At 47.0% G+C, this 22,888-nt stretch overlaps 3 protein-coding genes across 5 annotated transcripts; 1 reads left to right on the top strand and 2 right to left on the bottom strand.

The window, feature by feature from the left end:
* Window positions 1–92: 92 nt before the first annotated feature.
* Window positions 93–6,242, top strand: STUB1 (STIP1 homology and U-box containing protein 1). Its single transcript, XM_044657125.1, has 7 exons — window positions 93–278; window positions 3,219–3,417; window positions 3,537–3,702; window positions 4,767–4,857; window positions 5,206–5,262; window positions 5,431–5,547; window positions 5,664–6,242. The coding sequence occupies exons 1-7, from the start codon at window positions 93–95 to the stop codon at window positions 5,787–5,789; spliced, it is 942 nt and encodes a 313-aa protein (XP_044513060.1). The 3' UTR covers window positions 5,790–6,242.
* A 233-nt stretch (window positions 6,243–6,475) lies between these two features.
* Window positions 6,476–8,799, bottom strand: JMJD8 (jumonji domain containing 8). Of its 3 annotated transcripts, XM_044657126.1 has the most exons (9): window positions 8,729–8,799; window positions 7,965–8,051; window positions 7,718–7,766; window positions 7,517–7,613; window positions 7,340–7,408; window positions 7,103–7,222; window positions 6,960–7,027; window positions 6,740–6,874; window positions 6,476–6,667 (listed from the first exon to the last, which is right to left on the bottom strand). In XM_044657126.1, exons 1-9 carry the CDS (start codon window positions 8,797–8,799, stop codon window positions 6,587–6,589), a joined length of 777 nt encoding a protein of 258 aa, XP_044513061.1. In that variant the 3' UTR covers window positions 6,476–6,586. The 3 variants fall into 3 exon arrangements, with proteins under 3 accessions (XP_044513061.1, XP_044513063.1, XP_044513062.1); XM_044657128.1 differs by lacking the exon at window positions 8,729–8,799 and having other exon boundaries at window positions 6,745–6,874; window positions 7,965–8,194; XM_044657127.1 differs by lacking the exon at window positions 8,729–8,799 and having other exon boundaries at window positions 7,340–7,405; window positions 7,965–8,194.
* Window positions 8,800–9,827: 1,028 nt separating this feature from the next.
* On the bottom strand, window positions 9,828–22,266 carry WDR24 (WD repeat domain 24). Its single transcript, XM_044657124.1, has 9 exons — window positions 21,786–22,266; window positions 17,243–17,420; window positions 15,723–16,395; window positions 12,707–12,822; window positions 12,448–12,569; window positions 12,195–12,299; window positions 11,761–12,098; window positions 10,662–10,846; window positions 9,828–10,475 (listed from the first exon to the last, which is right to left on the bottom strand). The coding sequence occupies exons 1-9, from the start codon at window positions 22,264–22,266 to the stop codon at window positions 10,307–10,309; spliced, it is 2,367 nt and encodes a 788-aa protein (XP_044513059.1). The 3' UTR covers window positions 9,828–10,306.
* Window positions 22,267–22,888: the final 622 nt, after the last annotated feature.

Genomic DNA, 22,888 nt, shown 5'->3' with positions numbered 1-22,888 from the left:
CAGGCCTGAATTCAGCAGCCGGGGCCGGGGGCCGTGAACGGATCACGGGGCCGGGCCGGGGTAGAGGCCGAGGCCGGGGCCGGGCCGGAGCCATGAAGGGGAAAGAAGAGAAGGAGGGCGGGGGCGGCGGCGGCGGCGGGGTCCGGTTGGGCTCGGGGGGCGGAGGCGCGGGCAGCCCCGAGAAGAGCCCCAGCGCCCAGGAGCTGAAGGAGCAGGGGAACCGGCTCTTCGTGGGCCGCAAGTACCCGGAGGCCGCGGCCTGTTACAGCAAAGCCATCGTGAGTGCAGAGCAGCCGTGCAGGGGGGCGGGGCAGTGGAGGGCGCCAAGCTGGGAGCTGGCGGGGGGCGAGATCTGTGAGGACTCTGGCGAGGAGAGAGGGAGCCCGAGGTTTTGGGCCTGGATGACCTGGCAGTGACAAAGTTCTCAGCCGAAGACCTGTGGTGAAAAAATTGGTTCCTGGATGCCTTTGTCCCAGGAATAGGCGAATGTTTGTAGTTAGGGTCGGGGCTCAGGGCCCAGTCTTTCGCTGTTGCATGAACTAAGTACCTTCTCCCTCCTACCTAGGAAACTAAAGTTATGGGGTGAGGAGCCCGAGGAGAAGAAAAGGAATTTTCCCTCCGCCCCTTTCCTCCTAAAGCTTCTAAGCTCTGGATTTGACGAATATGAGGGTAGATTTTGTTTTCTACAAGTTTCTTTGTGGTCCTTGCAGTCATTCATCAGAGTGTTCTGAGCCTGAAGGATCCCATAATTCTTGTTTCTCTTTGGTCTCTAACTGGGCAGAGGACCTAGAGCAAATCGTTGTGATTAATTTCTGGGTAGTCTTTGCTGAACTGAGAGCTTGGAAGTCTTGTTCCAAAATGCCCAAGGAAGGCCAACCTAAAGTCTTGAGATATATTAAAAAATTGGGGGAGGGGGGAAGTAATTTCTTTTGCTTAGTTAAGTGACTTTTCTTAAATATAATGTACAAATGTTATGGTCTGGCTCACTCAGAGGAACCCCATTTATTGGTCTTAATCTCTAGGAACGTTTTTTAAATGACAAGCACCTAATGTGCAATCACTTTTGGCAGTCTTATGTATGTATTGGAAAAACTGAAAAAAGCATTTGTTGAATCGCAGAGTTTTGTTTTAGGGCTATGGAGTAATATGTATCAGAGCAAAGTTCCTGTCCTTGGGGATTCCGAACTAGTTTTCTTGGAGAACATGCCATTTTGGGTCACATAGTGGTAGAGAGATGGAACAAGGGGCCATGTCTCACAATTCTTGGGGACAAACTGGCCATTTCCCTTGAATCCACTGGGTCTTGTAGAATTAGGGGCCCTAGCCTTCAGCTGAAGTGACTTGTTTTAGTGGACCAGAACAGTGAACAGTATATGAGTAGGGAAGGGAAAAATGGGAAAAAGGAGGACAAAATAGGAGGAGGAATCCAGAAGGAATGGTCTAGGGAGAAAAAAGAAATCCATGGTTCTGAGTGTTTGGGGTTAGGGGCAAAAGATCCTGGTGAACACAGGAATCTCAGCTGAGTTCCACCAATGAAAGGTTGGCCTCTAATGTCCTTTCAAGAAAGTAAGGACTCCTAGATGTCTGTGATTCTGACAGTTGGGTGGGATAGTTGAGGGAGGGTTGAATTAAGAGTAGGAAGACCTGAGTTCTTATCCCAGTTTTGCTACTTATTGATTGTATGACCTTGAGCAAGTCATGTGACTTCCCTAGGCTTGTTTCTTCATCTGTAAAATGAAGGTGTTGGATCTTTAACATCTCTCCCCTCCTCTGTGACTCAACTTCTTCCCTTGTAAAATTATGTCCCCCATGTCCCTTCTGATTCTAAATTCAAAGAGTTGGAATGTGTGAGGTGGGATATTTGGTGAGTCTGAGGCTGTGCAATTACTCAGCTGATGGAGCTTCCTGTTTATCTCTGACTTTAATGTAGTGCCTTCTATTTGTCATCTCTCTGGATTCTTGAACATGCTTTTCAGGACTTTGGAAGTTGCTTAATGCCTAAGGCTTATGACCTGGTTGACCCACAGGTGAACCTGAGTCTAGGAAGGGACACATTCACAAACCTGGGTTCTTGAAAGTCTGAGAGTAGAGACCTTACTTGAAAGCAGATAGCCAGATATTACCCAGGAGATCTAAAAAAACCTAACCAGAACTAAGGGTGGGTTTCTAGGGATACCTTTCAGGTGATTCTGTTGGAGGATGGAACCCCTTAGGTCATAGCCCAGTGATAGTCTTTTTATCTTTAAGGATCTCTAGGAATCATCTCCTTTTCCATAAAATAAGCAAAGCCAAAGGCTGAAATAGAGGAAAGAGTCTAGGAGGGAAACTAAGCCAGGCAGGTATTAAATTACATCCTCTTCACCTAGTACAAAGGTCCCCTCTCCATTGTCCTTGGCCATTAGAAGTGGTCCTTTGCTCTGTCCAGGGTAGGACTTTGGGACTTTAGGGGCCCTGTTCCATCTGCTTTTTTTCCTGTTTCAAGTGCCCTACTGTCTGAGCTCTCCATAGTAGAAAAGCTGGATGAAAGAGAACAGAGGATATGACACAGCCTCTGAAGAAACCAGGTTTCTTCCACCCCCTTCCCCTCACCACTTTGGTATCACAAGGCTCACACATAGTCACATTGGTCAACTCCTTTTTTCTCAGTTTAGTTCTTGTGACCTTGTTCTGGCAGCTGATAGTTTGAGCTCTCCATTTGTAGCAATAACCACCAATCAATAGTTACATTGCTCAAGTCTTGTTTCTTGGGCTTCCCTAGTTGATGGAGTCTAACACACTTCACTCAGCTCATCTTGGTCCTCACTGGGAAGGGTGTGTAATATGTATGTAGTGATGGGGGTGTGGTGACACCACCAAGGTTCAATTATTGGCTCAAGGCAGACATTCAAGTACCCTCAGAGGACATCTTATTTGCCTTTGCTAGTCAAATACAGCTTCAGGCTGGCTGAAAACAGGGAACAGAGAGTGCAATGCCAGAGAACTTGAAGTTGGAGTAGAGTGATGAATCAAGAGTCAGAAAACTTGGATTTGAATCTCAGCAACACTTCAGTGTTCCATGGGATCTTTAGGGTGGATTTTAAAGGGAAGTGGGAGACTATTCTTGAAAAGTGGCTGTTTTGCTCTGGGCCTGACCAGAAAATGTGAATTTAGAGGCCAGGCTGGACTTGAAGATATTTCATCGGGTCTTAAGGTCTGCTATTCCACTTTCCTCCACCCAGACCCGAAATCCTCTTGTGGCTGTTTATTACACCAACCGGGCACTATGCTATCTGAAGATGCAGCAGCATGACAAGGCACTCGCTGATTGCAAGCATGCCTTAGAGCTGGACAGCCAGTCAGTGAAGGCCCACTTCTTCCTGGGCCAGTGCCAGCTGGAGATGGAGAACTATGATGAGGCCATTGCCAACCTGCAGAGAGGTGAGCCAGGCCCCACTGGGCCATGAGGACTCTGACAAGAGTCCCAGGCCCCTCTCCCCCGGGCCCACTCTCCTGGAGTCCAAGGTCTTGTGCCCAGTAGCATCCACCCTCTCCCACAGCCTACAATCTTGCCAAGGAGCAGCGGCTGAACTTTGGGGACGACATCCCAAGTGCGCTGCGTATTGCCAAGAAGAAGCGTTGGAACAGCATTGAGGAACGGCGTATTCACCAGGAGAATGAACTTCATGCCTACCTCACCAAGCTCATCATGGCAGAGAGAGAGAGGTGAGCAGGTCAGAAAGGGTATGGCTGTACTTAGGACCTCAGCCCTATAAGCAGGGATCAGGGTAAAATAACACTCTCTAGTAGTCCTTTCCTAAAGGGCCTTTTTCTTACACATTTACAATGTCTGCCATGTGGTACTGAGGTTAACACTAGCTTATGGACTTTAGTGGGCAGGGGAATGTGATATAAAGGTAGGAGGCTCCCTCCAGTGATGCAGAGGGACAACTAGTCTATGACTGGAATCTAAAAGTTGCCTTGGGACACTAAGATTAAGTAATTTCCTTATGGTTGCATACCTATTTTGTGTCAGACAGGCCTTGAACTGGGTCTTCCTTGCTCTACGACTGGCTTTCTGTCCCATATTGCCATGATGCCTTTTTGCACTAGTGTAACAGAAGTAAATAAGAAACAGTCCTTAATACTGAGGAGCACACAGTCTAAGAGAAGGAATCAAGCAATATATAAAATGCAAGGAGGGGAGGTTCAGGTAGAGTTTGGAGAAAGAAGACTGGGGAGAAGGATATCATGAAGGAGGAAGCAGATTTTAGTAGGTGTCTGGGAAGGCCCAGAGAAATAGAGGCTAGACATGGTAGGATGAGATACAGATCTGGTGGAAACCATACAAGTTAGCAACTGAGAAAAATAGAAGGCAAAGTAGAATCTGATCCATCCCTTCAAGCGTTTGTAAGTACCTCCCACCTGCCTCCCTTGGCATCAGTTCTGGGCATGGTGCTGCAAGGGGTATAGTTTGAACCTGAGACTGGCTGTTTGTGCTATCAGGGTAAAGCTTGGGGTGTAGTTAGGGAGACAGTTGTGGACTGATTATTGATCACTGTCAAGGGATGTGGCAGAAACAGTAAATACTACAAGGGTTCGGAGAAAGGGGATGAGGTCCCTAGGGGAGTGCTTAGTTATTTTTTTGTGGGCCAACCTTGGCTCCCCTACTCGAGGGACCCTGTCATTTTGTCTTGTATTTCCTGCAGCGTAGCAGAGCACAGGGCTGGACACACAAAGTAGGTGCTCAGTAAAGACTTGTTGATGGATTACTTCCTTGGCCTCCCCAGGGAGCTGGAGGAGTGTCAGCGGAGCCAAGAGGAAGAGAATGGAGATGAAAGCCGGAACCGTGCCCAGCAGGCCAGCATCGAAGCCAAACACGTGAGGCTACCCTGCCAGTCTATCCTTGCCCTTTGCATCTAGGCAAGAGGGGAGAATGATAGCACAGCTGGGGAATGGTACTGCCCAGGTTAGACTCCATCATCGATAGTAACTGGCACAGAGCCAGTTGAGATGATAGTCACTTGGGCTCTGTAGGGTATCTTGGCAGAGGCTGATTTGGAGAAAAGTATAGCTCCTGGAAGGGAATTCGAAACCCATGTGCCTTCTCTTCCCTACTTACTAAGCCCAGTGTCATTTTGTATGTGGGTCTAGTGCTCAAGGCGTGGGGTAGCTGGGCACTTCTGTTCATTGGCAGGGCTCTGAGTGAAGGAGTGATTTCCTTTTCAGGATAAATACCTGGCAGATATGGATGAGCTTTTCTCACAGGTGGATGAAAAGAGAAAGGTGAGGACAGACTCCCAGCCCTTTATCCCTTTGGCTGCCTTCTCATCTACTTCCTTTTGCCTCCTGACCCTATTTAGGGAGGAGACCCAGAGTAACTGCCCAAGGAGGCAGCAGGCTAAGCCAGGGAGCCTGGGGTGTGAGCTCTTCTCTCCTTTCCTCTTGTGGCAGAAGCGAGACATCCCAGACTACCTATGTGGGAAGATCAGTTTTGAACTGATGCGGGAGCCATGCATTACTCCCAGTGGCATCACATATGACCGAAAAGATATCGAGGAACATCTGCAGGTAATGTGCTGGGCATGGAAAAGCTAACTTTCCTGGGCAGTAGGTAATAGTCCTGCTTAAATCCTATCTGTGGGCTTTGGTGTCTTACCTCAGTGTAGCACTTTTTCTTTCTCCAGCGAGTGGGCCACTTTGACCCTGTGACCCGAAGTCCCCTGACCCAGGAGCAACTCATCCCCAACTTGGCCATGAAGGAAGTGATTGATGCCTTCATTTCTGAGAATGGCTGGGTAGAAGATTACTGAAGCTTCTAGCCTCCTTCCTTGGAAGCCCCTCTCCCCCAGGGCCAACACATGCCTTACTGTCTGTCTCTTACCCCAACCTGCCTGCTGGGAACTGAGCCAGCTTCCCATCTATACTGCCTGTGGACTGGGCACCCTGGACTGGGCTTTGGGGGCCTTCTGGTCTCTGGAGCCATAGAGGGTATCTCTGCCTCCCAAAGGGTAAGACTTTTTCCTGGCACTGGCCAGGTTCCTGCTGTGGAGGTTGGCATGGCCTCTAGCACCTACTTTCCATTTCCCTTTCCCCATGTATATAATTTGTGTTCACTCCCTCCTTTCTCATTTAACAGCCATTACCTGATTTGAATGGCCCTGGGGGAGGGCTCTCCCTGGCCCCTCTTACCCTGTTCTGCACTGTCTGAAGGGGCTGGAGTAGGAATGGACTGAAAGGGAGGGTAATAAAATCTGTGAGCAATATGTCTTTGAGCTGGTGTAAGCCCTGAAGTTGCTGGGCTAAGTAAAGAAGAGATAGGGTCCTACAGCTTTCTTTCCTTTCACTTGGCATCATCAGTACAGCTTTCTTTCTCTTGACCTAAAACCCCATGAGACATATGCTCACTTTTCCTCTTCTCCCTTTACCACACTTTGACTTGTCTTCCAGCCCTAAGCAAGAGGGCAGAAAGTGGCTGTGGACATAGACACACAAGGCAGTAGAGCTAGCACCATTACTTCATTATAGGGAAATTGTTTAAATAAATTAACAGCACTTGGAATCAGAGGGTGGCAATAGGTCAGCCTTGGCCTGGAGGATCCTGTTGCCCCTAGCCCAGAAATGTGGAGATGAAGACACTGGTGTCCAGGTTCAGAGTGGCATGCCACCAACGGTCAGGAAAGTACAATGCCTGTTGATAAAATGAAATTTAGCACAGGCCTTTTCTTCTTCCCACTCACTCAATAAATTGAACCCCTCTGACCTCACCAGCCTGGACGGTACACTGTAGGGGCCGTTCTGTGATTGGGAGTGCTGGGTATGTGTCTCGTAGCCAGGCCAAGGTTGTTTTGTTGGGATGAAAATTGGGCCTCTTTTCTGGAGGATACAGAAACCAGCGCTGTTGGGGAAGGAAGAGGACTTGGTCAGGACTAGTTTGCTTCCAACTCCTTCCAAGATCTAAGGAGACTTATTGTTTGCCTCACCTTTCGTCCAAAGATCACCTCAGAATACCCTGGCCCATGCCAGTGGAAGGGTACTCCAGAGCCAGCACCTGTGGGGTGAAGATTTATCAGCAAACCTGGGACTAACCTCTCGGCATCAACCTGCCCCTGAGGGTAACACTGACCTGCAATTCCAAAGCTGTAGGCTGCAGTAGTGCCCAAGAGTTGAAAAGGAGGTGGGGAGTAGTATTGGAAGAGTCGCCCCCACTCGGTGAAGTTATTGTCCCCAAAGAAGTAGAGTGTGTCTGGAAGGAGGAAACAGAAATTCTAGCTGGTCAGCCCCTTGCTGCCCTGTCCATGGTCCTGACATGTCATCGGGTGATTATAGGTCTGTTTTGGTCCTGGAAAATAAATCAACTCACCATTCCCTAGGGAGTTTGGGTCTTGGGGCTGTAGCAGCTGTTCCACATATTCTTGGAAGGAGAGGTCTACTATGGGGAAAGGGGTGGGTGGGGAGAAAGCAAGTCAGAATAAGCAGCAGAGATGTCACTGGCCTTCCAGAGGTTGCCCAAAAGGTGGAGGGAAGCACAGTGGCTTACCTTTCTGATAAGAATATGTGTTAGCTGTACTCAGCCGGATTCTGAAGTTCCCAAATTCTGCTAGGAGCTTCTCTTTGGAGCATAGGTCCTGGAACAGCTGGGGAGAAGGGATGGGCCTTCAGGCTTAGTGTATCCCACCCTCACAAGACAATGCCATCTGGTGGAGTTAGGACTCAACAGGATGAGGCTTGTGGCACTTACTGAATTGTTGGTGAATCTTTGCAGAATGACGGGTCTAGAAAAGGCGTATCTATGAAGCAAGGGCAAAGGTCATAGGCAGTTCATGCTCACAGTGGTTCTCCCTTCTTGCCAGCTATAACTTGGGGGGGAGGGGGCCTCTGCTCCAGGCATTGCCAGCTGGGTAGTTTCTCATTGTGCTTTCTGAACTCCAAGTCACCTGCTGTGACCAATGCAAGGGCCCAAATGTTCCCCCCTCCCTCCCACGTACTGGTGGATGAATTCTGCGTAAGTCAGATTTGCTCTTCGATCCACGGTACACTGATCCTCCTCCAGGGCCAGGTGCCCATTCAGCTCCCTGGATGGGGAGAGGGGAGAGTATGCAGCCCATTCCTGCCACTCCCCCATGATCTGGATGAGGCGAGGGTTGTTCCAGTCCTTATCTCAGCTATGTCACAGACGGACTACTACCACATCTTGGATCCTGGATCTGAATCTTTAATTTTCTGCCACTCATTTCATCATTCCTTACTTCACTACCTTCGAGCCTAGTCAAGTGACCCAGGTGAAGCTGATGATTCATCAAGAAGTTTGGTGGGAATTTCAACAAATTCAGTCTTCTAAGAGTCCAGATAAATTTGGCTCCTCTTTGACTCCAAACTAGTCGCGGTACATACCTACCTCTTTTTCTGACCCATGAGGCCAACTCTCCGCTGGGTCCGCTGACGAATCAAACAAAGCATTCTAGGTCCCCCAACTCCTATTTTCACCTCTTCGCGCCCCCAAGTGATTTCCCTCTTCATGGTTCCCCCCTGGGGAGGGCAAAGGGGCCGGGAAAAAGCAAAGGCGGTAAAGGGGAGCCATGGCGGGAGGCCTGCTTCCTCTTTTCCAGCAGCCGGCGGATAGGATCCAAGCCAACTTTGGGAGGTACCCAGCGCCCCTGGCCTTGCTTCCCCACAGCACTCCCTATCGCCAGCCCCCGCGGACTCGGCGCCCCGCTCCTGGACCATATGGCCCGCCCCTCCACGTGCTCACCAGCCCCCGCTGTCAAGGGTTCCGCTCTTGCGGCGGACGAAAGTTACCAGCACCAGGAACAGGAGCTGCATCCCGGGGAGCCACCAACGTCCCAGCCCCATGAGGACTGAGCCCCGGCCTCGCCCAAGAACCCAGCACCGGTAGGCTCCGCCTGGTCAAAGCCCCGCCGCATTCACCGCAGAGCATTGTGGCCTAGACTGCGAGGACTATAATTCCCAACAGGCTTCGCGCGAGGGAGCGGGCTGAGATTGGCAGAAAAAAATGGTTGCCTTGGAGACCCTCTTAGCTCCCGGAAAACTCTTCCCTAGCGGGAACGTGCTTCCGCCCGCATTCTCTCCTCCAAGTCTTAAACCTACTTAGCCCCAACCTCCAGCCTCGGTAGAGCACTTGCCTTCCATTTTATTGTAAAGCCGGCCAGCTGCTGCGTGCGCCCTTTTCTCCTTTGACCAGACCTCGAAATTCACCAGCTGCCGTGCTCTCCTCTTTGGCTCCAGCTGGTCAAAGCAAACACCTGCCCCTGTACTTCTGATCCTCGTCTGAGGCTCTTCTGGCCCTGTCAGCACTGCCCCTGAAGCTGTCTAGGTTCCCGAGACCCCCTGATTTTCATCTCAGTCCTTCTAATTCATCACTTTGCTCCAAGGCATTCCACTTTTTTTAGTACGGCCTCCACACAGCTGCCAAACTCATTCCCACAAGCCCATTTGATCCCCTATTAAGGCATTTTTTATGGCTCCCTATTGCTTCTAGGATAAGCTATATAGTCCTGCTTTGCCTTCCACAGTATGGAGCTCACCTTTTTTCTCAGTCATTCCATATTACTCCAGCCCTGCCTGCCAGTTGTTCCCCACATCTCTGAGGATTTGTACAGGAAGTCCCAGATGTATGTAATGTACCACTTCTTCACCTTTGCCCCAAAGCCCTGTCTTCAAGGCACAGATCACACAAGGCCTTTAACTGACTCCCAATTGCCAGTGTGCTCTCCTCCCAGAAATTGTTTTGGATTTACTTACTTGTGTATCCCCAGAAAGACCTGGCCTCCTTGACGGCAAGGATTCCCTCCCCTCACCACTTAGCACACAGTCTAGAATTTCAAGGCATTTAATGTTTGTTGAATGAATTGAACTCCATCCACCTTCCTGCTCCAGAGTCACTTCTGGAGGTTGTCAGAGGTAGCTTCCAGTCATTGACAACACAGCCCAGCCCTCTTAGAGGGGACTTTTTTGGAAGGAGGAAAAACCATACTAGTACTGCTGCCAGCCTCTTGTAACTTAACCAAACACCGACTCCTTCACTTATAGTAACAACAGCTCGTATTTATAAAGTGCTTTTCTTACAACAGCTCTGCAATTTTTACAAATGAGGAAAGTGAGACTGGAGAGAAGCCCTGATGCTGGCAGAATTCGGACACGAACTGAGGTCTCCTGACTCTCAGTCCAGCAAGCAGATGACATGAAGGCATCTTTCCTTCAGGAGAGGGTGAGAGGCAGGAGCATCCCATGGCATGGCTTGGCAGTCTTGTGCTGTTCCAGTAGAGGCCCTGTGGCCAGCTGGGGCTGATAGCAGCTCCTCCGGGGTGGCTCAGGTGTACTCACAGAGGTGGCCACATCCTGCAGGACAATGTGTACTGCTCTCCAGCCACTTGAGGATATGTTGTAGATGACCACCATGGCTGCAGCCCTGGCACCACACAAACAGACCCTTCACAACATGGTGGCACACAGCACAAGTACTGGCACACTGGCGGCATCTGTGCCCAGCAGAACAAAAGGGAGGAGAAAAGTGATCACCAGGCTGCTCTATGATTCCCATCACCCACTTCTGCACAAGGTCAAGGCCCTCAGAGCTTTGACACCCCTTGGAATGGGGCAGCTAGTCCTTGTTGAGCCCCTCCTCCTCACTGCCCTCCCCAGCCCAGCCCAGCCCAGCCCCTGACCTGTCACAGATCCAGCCCTTGTTGCTCATGGGCCTTTTACAGTTGCTACAGTTGACATGCAGGGTAGTGGACGCTTGGTTCAGACAAGTGATGGCTCGACAAGTACTCAGCTTGATCACCTGGTTAGATATGTTCCAGAGTCTGAATCGCTGTAGCAGGTCAATGTAGGAGGTATACCAGTGTTCCTGGGGGAGAGGGGACATCAGGCTAAAGCAGAGAAGAGCCTTGGGCTTGTCTGCCTTCCCATGGGACCACGCTGTGGCCCCCATGATGAAGAGGGACAAGTAGCAGATTCTTAGCACTCCCATCCCACTGGCTACTAAGTGGGACAATACAAAAAAGTCTAGGGTTAAAGTCAGGAGAGCTGAACCCCAGTCTCAGTTATCAGTAACTCCATTTGAGTAAGACACTGCTTTTCTGGGTCTCAATTTCCCCATCTCCCAAATAGAGATTATAAGCCCTGCCAATCTCATATGGATGTTGTAAAGATCAGATGAAAGAATGGATGGGAAATTGCTTTGTAAACTGGAAATTACTGTTCACATGTCTGAGACTATTATGCACATGATTCCTCTCCTCAGGATTAAGGCTAGAGCTATTCTAAATAGAAGACTTGGAAATCTCTGAAGATTGCCCTGCAGCCCAAAGGTAGGGGTCTGAGTCAATCCAGACCCCCTCGCCAGCTTCTCCCTCCTCCTACTTGCAGACTACATCTGATGAATATGTAATCTGGTTATTCCAGTTAATTTTTCCCCAATCTCTTAACTATCCAAGCCAATTTCTGATCTCTATTCTTCCCTCCTCCTGTCTTGTCAAAGTCTGAAAGGTTTATACTTATGGGCCCTAGTGGGGAGGGCAAGAGGGCACAGCAGTGCAGTTGTGGAAATGAACTTGATTCTGAGAGGGTGGCCAGAACAGCTCAATATATACACAGTGCTGTGGGGTTTTTACAAGACTTTGCTATGCAATCCCAAATTAAAGAAAGTGAAGTTCATAAAGAATGAGTAACCAGCTCCCGGCCACACAAGGGACCCCCGGGAGTGGCTGGGATCCTGCTCTGCCAGCCCAGCCCTCCAAGAACACAAGGCCATGTGGGCACCTGAGTCTGCTCGTCGATCTCCTTGCGGATCCGCTCGCCCAACACGATCAGTACAGACACAGCCATCTGAACATCGCCCTGCTCGGCATAGAAGCGCAGCATGTCCCGCACCAGTGTGCTGAAGAAGTCGGGAGGCAGGCGGCTCTCAGAGAGCGTGTGCGAGATGGAAATAAGTGAGAAGGACTCCACGGGGGTCAGGGATACTGTCTCTGCCTCATTGCCACTCACATGGGGGGAGTCAGCCTTGTCTTGTAGGTGGTCAGGGCCGGAGGGATTGTCCACGATCTCATGGCGGAGAGGGAAGGCTTCCTGGGGGAGCACATACTCTGGCTCCTCCGCTGGGGAGGGTAGACACACATTGGGTTGGGGGACACCGACACCTCCCACACCTCCCACACCTCCCAAACCCAGTGCCCAGCCCTCCTGCCACTTACTGTGGGCATTCTCGTGATCCATCAGGTACAACTCGTCTTCATCCCCTTCTACATCACCCAGGAGATAGTCAGCAGGGACATCACTGCCTTCTGTCTCTTCATTCTCTGTGAGGGGAGGAGGGCCTGAACTGAGTATTCCACTGATCTCTGATCATTATTCACGTAACATCAGATAGTCCTTGGAGCCTACCAGCCCCAGGCAAAGAAGCCCACAAATGTGCAAGTGGTGACAGGATCCGGCCACCCACCTTACCATCATTAGTGATGAGGGTGGTAGAAGAGTCCAGCAGGATGTTCTCACTTCGATTTTCCCCCTTGCTCCGATCCAGTCGGGCCTCACTCCCCATTCCAGAGGCCATGTCCTTCAGGCTGAAGCTTTTTTGGAATGAGGATAAGAAGGGAAAGAGATGAAGCCCAGAGGAGGAGGGAAACATGAGCCAAGCAGGTGGAAGGAGCTGCTACCACCAGGTCAGTACCTTCTTGGTACCCCTTCCTCCCTGCCCCTCAATTACCTATTCATAAGTGGAAGGCTGGCGCTGCCCTTCCCAATGCTGTGGTTCAGGTTGGCAGAAGGCATGGTGCCAGGACTGCAGTAAATAATTCTCAGCATCGTCCACGTTTGAGCCACCTACCCCAGAGAGAATAAGCAACAATCCCTGATAATGCATTGAAGAAGGGTGGGGTGGGGAAAGAGTACAGGGAAGAAGTCAGGCCACCTCGTTCTCATTTGGGCTCTTCCACTAAGTAAATCTTCCCTTCCCCTGGCTCTAGATTCCCTATATATAAAAGTGGGGCTCACATCTCCAGGAGCCCTTCTGGAGAAGCCACTGGCTAGAATCTGTTGGGTTAAATGGATGGAAAGCCTGGCCTCTACTTTATAGCCCTCTCTCTAATAAAGGGGAAAAGCTCCAGGGATACATTTGAATCCTCTCAGTCTAAGCCATGCAACTCCCTAAATGTACAAAGTTATCAATTCAGGAGGTATTTATATATGACATTATATACAGAGATGAGTGCCAAAGATACAGAGATGAGTGGTGGCAAGTTAAAATGTCTAGAAATAACTGTGATATCTTCAGATTTTTTACATATTGGTTTGTTTTGCTGATCAATCTTCTCTTTTTCCTTTTCCTTTCACCCTTACTTTCTGTCTTAGTAACAACTCTAAGACAAAAAGAACAAGGGGTAGGCAAACAGGGTTAAGTGACTTGCTCAGGGTCAAAGTTAGGAAGTATCTAAGGCCAAATTTGAATCCAGGTCCTCCTGACTATAACAGTCTGATACTCTATCTACTGTGCCACCTAACTGTCCCACTTCTTTTTCTTAAAAAAAAATACTATTGTTTCTTAGTGGATTGAGAGTCAGGCCCAGAGATGGGAGGTCCTGAGTTCAAATCTGACCTCAGACACTTCCTAGCTGTGTGACCCTGGGCAAGTCACATAACACCACCTGCCTAGACCTTACTGTTCTTCTGCCTTGGAATTAATCTATTCTGAGACAGAAGGTTGAGAGTTTTTAAAAAAATAACATTAGTGACTCCATTTTGCCTTTACCTGACATTTTGTGAAGCTAAGTTTTAGCTGCTTTTAAGTCATCTGATTTTGGCTAAGACACAAGATTACTCCCCCTCAAGAGCAGCTAGGTGGCACAATGGATAGAGTTCCAGGCCTGGTGTCAGGAAGACTCATCTTTCTCAGTTCAAATCCAGACTCAGACACTTACTGTGTGACCCTGGGCAAGTCACTTAACTCTGCTTGCCCTTGCCCTTCTGTCTTACAGAGCTGTTACTAAGACAGAAAGTTAGGAGTTAAAAATATATATATTACTCACTCTCCCAAAGGTCATCCAATTTAAGAAATGTCAAAAAACTATTCCTCTCCCTCTCACCTCAGTGTCTCCCTATCCTCTCTACCAATAAGAAATCAAATGTCTCAATCCCTATAATCCTGTTTTTCTTGTTTTTCACTCCTTCCAAATTATATATTAACTTTATAAAACCAAGGTTCTGGATCCTTGGCTACTGAGACTAGGTCCTGACTTGTTTCTGCAGCCAAATGCCTTGCTGAATAAATCCTTTGTCTGGGGAGCAGCTAGGTAGCACAGTGGATGGGGAGAATGGCTTGGAATCATGAGGATCTCGGTTCAAATCTAGCCTCATACACTTCTTAGTTCTGTAATCCTGGGCAAGTCACTTAACTCCGATTGCCTTTGCCTTGCCACTCTTCTGTCTTAAGAATTAATATTGAGAGGCAGCTGGGTAGTTCAGTGGATTGAGAGTCAGGCCTAGAGACTGGAGGTCCTGGGTTCAAATCTGGCCTCAGCCACTTCCCAGCTGTATGACCCTGGGCAAGTCACTTGACCCCCATTGCCTACCCTTACCACTCTCTTCCACCTAGAAGTCAATATACAGAAGTTAAGGGTTTAAAAATGTAAAAAAGAAAAAGAAAAAAAAGAATTAATATTGAAAGAAGGTAAGAGTTTGGGGAAAAATTTTTTTTAAAATCATTTGTCTGGATTTCTTTATTTCACTGTAATACTGTCTTCACTATATCATGATAATGTTCCCTTTTCTCTACTCACATTGCCCCTCCTCTAGGTCAGGCCTCATCTCCTCTCACCTCTCCCTGCCTCATCTTTCCCCATTCTGATCCATTCTCCACATAATTGCCAGTGACTTTTCTAAAGCCTAAGTCTGATCATATCACTCTCCTACTAAATACACTCCAATGGCTTCCTATTACCCCCAGAACCAAATAAAAAGTTCATTTGGCATTTCCTTTCCAATCTTTTTTTTTTTTTTTAACTCTTAACTTCTGTATATTGGCTCCTCGGTGGAAGTGTGGTAAGGGTGGGCAATGGGGGTCAAGTGACTTGCTCAGGGTCACACAGCTGGGAAGTGTCTGAGGCTGGATTTGAACCTAGAACCTCCCGTCTCTAGGCCTGGCTCTCAATCCACTGAGCTACCCAGCTGCCCTTTCCTTTCCAATCTTATTACACTTCACTACCCTCTTGGGGCTCTCTGATTCAGCAACATTGGCCTTCATCTCTCATCTCAGTGCCTTTGTACTGGCTGTCCCTCGTCCCCAGAATGTTGTCCTTTTTCACTAGTTCCTAGAATTCAAGGCTCGACTCCAGTGTCAATTTGTAGAGCTCTTTCCTGGTGCCCGCCCCAGGCTAGAGCCCTTAAGGAATCTTCCATCTACTTTCTATTCACTTTGTAGATACCATCACGTACATGTTGTCTCCCCTGTTAGAACATAAGCTCTATGGGTACTGTTTTTGTTTTGCTTTGTATCCCGAGCTTAGCAAATTGCCTGGCTCTGAGGAAACAATAAATAGCTGGTGATTATTAGAGGTTGCCTCTGGTACTGCTTAACAGTTTTCCCATTGCCCAGTAGCTATCTCGGTATACTGAATGAAGACTGACCATATGCACAGCCTCTTGAATCTTTTCTCAAGGCAAGTTTCCCACCTCCAACTCACTCAAGAGGCCTGGAGCTAACTGTTCCCATCAGCCTTGGAACTTACCTGGTTTCGGCTCAGCTCTTTGGCAACCTTGGCATTGTGATCACAGAGCTCAGCCAAGGACCTGCCAGCTAGAGCATAGCGCCGGGCTGTGTCCACAAACCAACCCATGCTGCTGCTATCTGGCTCTGTCTCAAAGACACTTAGGGCACTGGATGACACTGACTCGAACTGCTCTGTGGGATCCAGTTTGCGCTTGAAGAAGATGGGGTGGCGCCGGTCACCTGGGTAGGGCTTGCGGTTTGAGTCAGATGTCACCAAGCTCTCCTTGGCTGCAAATGCCAGGTCTCCAAAGAGTCCATAGCACAGGCCTTCAGGGTTAGCCCGCTCGATGGGCTGGCTTGCATCTTTGAAGATGTGCTGATAGAGGGTGCTATCCTTGGAGCCTGACAACAGGAAGTAGGGGTCGTGCAGGTGGCGCCACACGATGCCAGTTGTGACGTCTCGATGCTCCTCAAACATGGCAGAGGGAATATAGGGCCGTCTCACATCCCACACATAGATATTGTGGTCTACCATCATTGAACAAGTAGCCAGATGGTGTTTGCATTCTGGCCTCCACTTGACACGAGCCACTGAAGCAATGCTCTGCACACAGTAGATTTCTTTGGCCCTGTTTGTATTCATGTCCCATACTTTCACCATCTTGTCACGTCCCCCTGTGGCCAACCAGCCTCTGTGAAATGAAGGAGATGTGGGAATGGAGGGCATCTCTAATCCTTAGAGAGTACCCACATATTTGTTCTTTTCACTCTGGTGTCTACCTTAGCTCCTTCTCCCTAAACAAGGCTCTAATACAGCTATTATTTTCTCTTTCCCTGTTCTTGATGTTCCTGATACCAAAGAATGAGGCTGGGGCTGTACCAGCCCTTAGAACCTTGCTGCTACCTTTACAGATGCCTGATGGGCAGAGCAGGAAAGACAGATAGACCAGAAGGAGCCCTAGACTGGAAGTTTTCCAACACTCTTAAGAGTCAGTTCCTCACAGGTCCACCTGGTGGTGAAGCTGTGGTCCATTCTCTCCAGATCTCACTTTTCAATAAGGGCTTGACAGTACTTGAGGGGTTTTATGGCATATATAGAAACAATACCAAACCAGGATCTGGGTACCATGGTCTTAAAGATTGCAACTTCATATAAGAAATTTTTTCTTCTCTAAACTTTAATCCCTCACTAATAAAATAGAGGTAAAAAAGCCTACCCTCAGTTATTGTGCGGGATCAAATAAGAGAAAGAAAGTGAAAGGAAGTTTTATGAAACATTCTACAAATGAAAGATTGCAAAATGTATTGGAAAAAACACTGGGTTTAGTATCAAGGGGCCCAAATTCGAATCCCTCTGATGACATATAAAGTGATGTTGGACAAATCACTTCAGTTCTTCTGATTGATTTCCTCTTTTTCCAAATAAAAGGGCTAAGCTATATAACCTCTGAAGTCCCTGCCAGCTTTCAAACTCTTTTAAGGGTTTGGCTGTCCTGCTCTCTGACCCAAGAAATCCCCAGGACACTCTTTACTCCATACCTATCTTCAGGATGCCAATCACAGCAGAAGACAGGGCCATTGTGAGCAGTGAACATCCTTTCATATCGGTCTGGCCTCCGGATGTCCCAGAGCTGCACATTGCCATTCTCAAAGGTGGCAGCAAAGGTGAAGTAGTCACGGATACTGAACTGGACATCCCGTACACTCTCTGATTGACCTGGCAGGAAGTAAGAAGGGGAAAAAGAGGTAGCATTAGTAAAACCAGCTCAGCCACTAATCTGACCCAGACAATTTCCCAAGTTTGCCATCTAGGGCTAGTTTTACTATCCATGCCCCTCTTTTCCTTATTTTCTAGTACTTGAAACATAGAGAATGTAGTTTTTCACTCAGTCTCAGGGGTGGAAGATGGGCAAAGCAATGTGATATGCAGGGTCAGCAGTTGGATGTGTGTTGAGTTTTCTTTAGACCCACAGAATAGCTCTGGATGGGACAGAGGTGAGAATATTGTACCCACAGCAGGGACAGGGAGGGATTCCTAGAGAGGCTAGGTAGATCTGGTGGTCCCCCTAGAAGACTAGTCTTAGACTTAGAACAAAGTCCCAGGGATGACTTTCCGTCCCTGGGATTAATTACACCATTTGATGCTGTGAGGTCAGGGGCAAGGAGACCATAGGACCTCTAGCAACCAAAGATTATCCCAAGGACCCCTTCCAAATCCAAGCTCTCAACAGACATATGAAAAAATGTTCCAAATCACTCATTAGAAATATGCAAAATAAAGTAACTCTGAAGTTCAACCAGAAAAGGAAAATAACCAATGTTGGAGCAGCTGCAGGAAACATTAGTACACTGTTGGTAGAGCTATGAATTAGTCCAAGCATTCTGGAAAGCAATATGGAACTATGCCCCAAAGGTTATTAAATTCCATGAACCCAAGTCTTGATTGATGGCACATGTTAAAACCAGTGGAAATGTGCATTGGCTATGGGGGGGCGGTGTGTTTGAAGGGGGGGTTAAGGGGAAAGTAAAAACATGAATCATGTAACCATGGAAAATTTTTCTAAAAAAAAAAAATATTTAAATAAAAAAAAAAAAGAACTCAAGCCACCCCCCCAAAAATAAATAAAAATGAATTCCACGTACCCTTTTATCCAGAGACACAACTAGTAAGATTAAAAATCAGAGAGGACAAAGTAAGAAAAAACCTTTCTGTACCTATTTTTAACTAATAGGGGAATCTATCAATTGGGGAACAGCTAAACAAATTATAGTAAATGAATATAATGGAACACTATCTTACCATACAAAATGATGAAAAGGATGGTTTCTGAGAAACCTAGTAAGAACTGCATTAATTAATGTAGTGAGAAGAACAAGGAAAAGTTTATACATTAACAAAATTTTAAAGATAAAGAACTTTGAAGGCCTTAATAACTCTGTTCAGTGTAATGATCAACTACAATTCTAGAGGACCAATGATGAAGCATTCTACTCACCTGCCACAGGTAACAGATTCAAGATGCAGAATGAGACAAACATTTTTTAATATGGCCAATGTGGAAATTGCTTTGCTTATCTAATCAAATTTGTTATGAGGATTTCCCTTCTCTTAGGGTTGGGAGAAAAAATACTTGTTAATTACAAAAATTAAAAGTTACATTAAAAAAAGGACACCCTATTTCTACTAAGGTGAGACAGCCCCACCTACACACTAGATTTCTCCCCTCAGATCTCCTACTTGCTTTCATTACAGTTAAAAACTCAAATCATGTTTGGGGTTTTGGATTTAAAAAGACTGCTCTATGGTACAAATGAATAATGTGGAAATAGGTATCAAATGATAACATTTGTACAATCCAGTGGAATTGCTTGTTGGCTCTGGGAGCGGGGAAGGAAGAGGGGATGTAAATAAAATGAATCATGTAAAAATATTTAAAATATAAAATAAAAATTTTAAGTGAAATAAGTAAATAAAAATTAAAACTCAGATCATAGTCTCAAAGCTAACAGATAATGAATAACCCTCAAACATCCACAGAGACTTTTTGAAAAAGCATTTAAAACATGACCCACTTTTGATCTCCAACTGTTGAGACAAGTGAAAATGGGCAGGGTTCTAAATCCTACCCTACAGAAGTAGGTGGGGAACCAAATAAGTTCTGAGAACTTGCCCAAGACCAATCATACATCAGACCAGATGGATTTAGAGCTAGAGAATAGCCTATCTTCAAATATTCAGCTACTGGTTCAATGTTCAAACTCTCCTACCAAGGTGGAATGGAGAATGGAGAATGAAATAAGTGCTACCAAAACAGGCCCAACAATCTTTACCATACATATGGCACATAAAGAGTCATGGGGTAGTTTCAATGCTACCTTTTTAGAAACTTCAACACAGCACAAAATTAAAATATTCCTATTCTTAGGAAGTTCTATTTGTTATAGCCATTTCCCTAACACCATTTACTAGTTTTTCGCTAGAGAGTAAAATTTAGTAGTTTCACCTTGGCCCCTCACAGAATTCAGTTATATATATGTGTGTATATATATATGAAGGCCCTTGCTATGAGGCATTATCCCGGCTAAGGTACACATACGAAAATGCCACAGATGGGAAGTTCAAGGGTAAAGCTACTTTTATTTATTCCATACCCACTTGTATCTAAATGGGTATGGCCCTCAAATTTCAATGTGCACTTTCTAAGGAAAGAGGAACATGTCTTCACCTCTCTTATAGTGTGATTATGAAGCTATATCAACAGATTTGGGAGCAAGTGGGGCAATACTTTTATCTCTGCTTTACAGATGAGTAAAGGGAAGTTCAGAGAGATTAAGTGACTTATTCATATTTACAGAGCTTCAAAGTTGATCAGAGACAGGATTTGAACATAGATTTTCCTAATTCAAATGTAGCATTCTAAACTGCCTCCCTTTTGTGTGAGGTATGAAAAAATATAACAGTCACAGTTCATCTCTTCAAAAAGATTACAGTCTGAATGGAGAGACAAGATTTATAATACATGAAAAAGAAAATTACATTAACAAGCCTTGTAGGCTTAATGAGAAGTACAAAATGTATTACAAGATAGATTACTGTGGGCTGAGATGGTCAGGACCTGAGACTAGGTTTATTTTATTTTAAATTGACTTTGCCAGGGTCACACAGCTAAGATGTAACTGAGACCAGATTTGAACCCAGGTCCTCCTGACTCCAGGCCTGCCCACTATCCACTGTGCCACCTAGTAGCTCCTTCAGCTAGGTTTTTGTTTATTTGAATTAAGACCCTCACCTTCAGTCTTAAAATCAATACTAAGTATCAGTTCCAAGGCAGAAGACTGGCAAGGGCTAGGCAATGGGGGTTATGTGACTCACCCAGGGTCAGCTAGGCAGTGTCTGAGGCTAGATTTGGAACCAGGATCTCCCATCTCTAAGCCGGGTTTTCTATCCCAAGCCACCCAGCTGGCCCTGAGGCTAGGTTTTAAAAGAAAAATTCAGTTAAATGAACAAAAAGGGAATGATAGTAGTTAAAATTTTCAACTCTGGGCTTTTGCTCATTACATTACTTCACTTTAGAACCTACTTCTCTCTTACCTCTTAACTGTTCAAGAAGCAGCTCATGATGCTATCTCCTGTGAAAAGTCTTCCCTCTTCTACTCATTTAGAAGTGATCATTCTCTCTTTTTGTCTCATAGTATTTATATATTTATTCAGTCCTTCAGAAGTTGCTGCAGCAAAAATAATCAAACTCTCCTGGTGATGGGACTCTTTTGTACTAAATTAGATTTTAGGTAACAGAATCCTTAATTGGGACTGTACTCAAAATCTTTCTAGCTTAGCAAGAGCTGCCAGGCAAAGCCTATAAGAAACCAGAGTTGATAAGGCAACCTGGTCTAAAAGCAAGAGTACTGGACTGAGGAGTACAAATACCAGGTTTCATATACTGTCAAAGATACTAATAGGCTATGCAACCTTAGGCAAGTCTTTTGACATCTCTGTGCTTCAGGCTCCTGTCAAACACTACCTCAAACATAATACTTATATCATCTCATGGGGTGGTTGTGAGGAAAGGGTTTGGTAAATATTAAAGCACAAACCTAAGGACTTTATTATGAGATACCCAAGTAGAATTCTAGTGGGAGGAGGGGTTTGCATTTATAATATTCTAATCTGAATCTCATTTAATGGAGTATATTTTAATCTCCTTTCTACTTAAAAGCAGGGACCATCTATTTTTGTATGTATAGCATTTTCCACTATAAAGTTAAATGCTTGACAAATGACTGCAGGAAAGAGAAAGGAAGGGAAGATCATTGGTTAGTTGATTGATTATAGAGCTCCTGATTTTAATAGGCAACAATGAGAGAAGAGCCAGAACTCAAAGGAAGTTCTGAGCACTTGCCCATGATTAATCACATCATGAGAGGATGTACAGAGTTGAGGAATGACGTATGTGAAAAGATGTTGCCCATACCCCAAGTGGGAGAGCTTCCAGGATGATAAAAGGAAGAGTGTAGAGGCCCCAGAGTGAGAAGGGCTTGGAGCTGCTGGAGATGTGCCAGCCTAGCCCTACACCACTCTCACCAGAGAAAGTGCTGACCGAGTCCTTCTTGCGGAGGTCAAAGCACTTCATGTAGCCATCCTGAGAGCCACTGAGTAGCATGTAGGCCTCGGTGGGGTGGAAGCACACCTTGTTGACTGTCCTCTTGTGCTCCGTGAACAGCTGATCTTGCTTGTTACGGGAAGGCTTGCCCAAATTCCAGGTTACCACCACACCATTGGTGGCTGCTGTAGCTAGCAGGTTCTCATCCATCTGGTGCCAGACCACGTCAGCACAACTGAAATTAAGGGATGGTTTGCGGCCCACACGTAGGTTCAGTTTCTCCACAAACTGCTCCTCCTCAATGGCATAGATCTTGAATATATTTCGGCCAGCCACTACCACTTGAGCAGCATCGCGGCACACACTTATGGCATTGGCTGGGGCATCCAAGTGGCAGTACATGGTTCGGCCAGTGAGGGTATTGCCCCCCAGGGCTGTGGTAACCCGTGCCATTTTCTCCATGTGTACTACAGTTCCTCACTGGCTTCTTTCCCAGAAAGCTCAAGGTACAGCCTAACTGGGACAGTGGATGGCTTCGAATAGTTCCCAGAACATCAGCCCTCAGCCTGGGTCAGTCACGTCCTAAGTCCAGGCTGCCCAGAATCCTTCGAAGTCATGGGTAGGGGAGGAGCAGATGGAAGGAGGCTGGCCCCTCCGGTCCAACCCTGGGGCAGATATTCAATCCCTGGTTGTGGTGGATAGAGGAGGAATCGGGGAACTCAACGGCTGAGGCGGGCCCCGAGGAATGTTGCTCTTCTTATGGCATGAAGACGTCTGAAAGAGAGGGAGAGAGACCAGGGACCTGGGCTGTGGGCGGTGCTGGAGAGACGTGGGGAGCAGACACTAAGGTACACCCTGACACAGAGAGAAAGAGCCATGGACAGAGACAGAGAGCTGGAGAGACTTCCGCGGACAGGGACCGGGACAGGAGGCGCCCACTAAGAAAAAGAGAGGAGGAGGAAAAAGCGGGCCGGGGCCCCACCCCGCCCTTGCCTTCGGTTTCGAACCCCTTCACTCACCGAAACGGCTTCACCTGCCAGCTGGAGCGACAGCGGAAATTACGCATCCCCAGCGACTGGCCAGA

Source organism: Gracilinanus agilis, chromosome 1 (assembly GCF_016433145.1).
Source record: "Gracilinanus agilis isolate LMUSP501 chromosome 1, AgileGrace, whole genome shotgun sequence".
Taxonomy (NCBI): Eukaryota; Metazoa; Chordata; class Mammalia; order Didelphimorphia; family Didelphidae; genus Gracilinanus; species Gracilinanus agilis.
Note: the sequence above shows the minus strand (reverse complement) of the source record. Positions and strands in the feature narration are given on the sequence as shown.

Coding starts and splice junctions, on each gene's coding strand:
- STUB1 (XM_044657125.1), top strand. CDS start 93: ATGAAGGGGAAAGAAGAGAAGGAGGGCGGGGGCGGCGGCGGCGGCGGG. Junction 3,418..3,536: donor CATTGCCAACCTGCAGAGAG/GTGAGCCAGGCC, acceptor CCTCTCCCACAG/CCTACAATCTTGCCAAGGAG. Junction 5,548..5,663: donor ATATCGAGGAACATCTGCAG/GTAATGTGCTGG, acceptor TTCTTTCTCCAG/CGAGTGGGCCACTTTGACCC.
- JMJD8 (XM_044657126.1), bottom strand. CDS start 8,799: ATGCAGCTCCTGTTCCTGGTGCTGGTAACTTTCGTCCGCCGCAAGAGC. Junction 7,767..7,964: donor TACGCAGAATTCATCCACCA/GTACGTGGGAGG, acceptor CTTGCTTCATAG/ATACGCCTTTTCTAGACCCG. Junction 6,875..6,959: donor AGGTGATCTTTGGACGAAAG/GTGAGGCAAACA, acceptor CTTCCCCAACAG/CGCTGGTTTCTGTATCCTCC.
- WDR24 (XM_044657124.1), bottom strand. CDS start 22,266: ATGGAGAAAATGGCACGGGTTACCACAGCCCTGGGGGGCAATACCCTC. Junction 12,823..15,722: donor AAGAGCTGAGCCGAAACCAG/GTAAGTTCCAAG, acceptor TCTCTGGGGTAG/GTGGCTCAAACGTGGACGAT. Junction 12,099..12,194: donor GGATCACGAGAATGCCCACA/GTAAGTGGCAGG, acceptor TACCCTCCCCAG/CGGAGGAGCCAGAGTATGTG.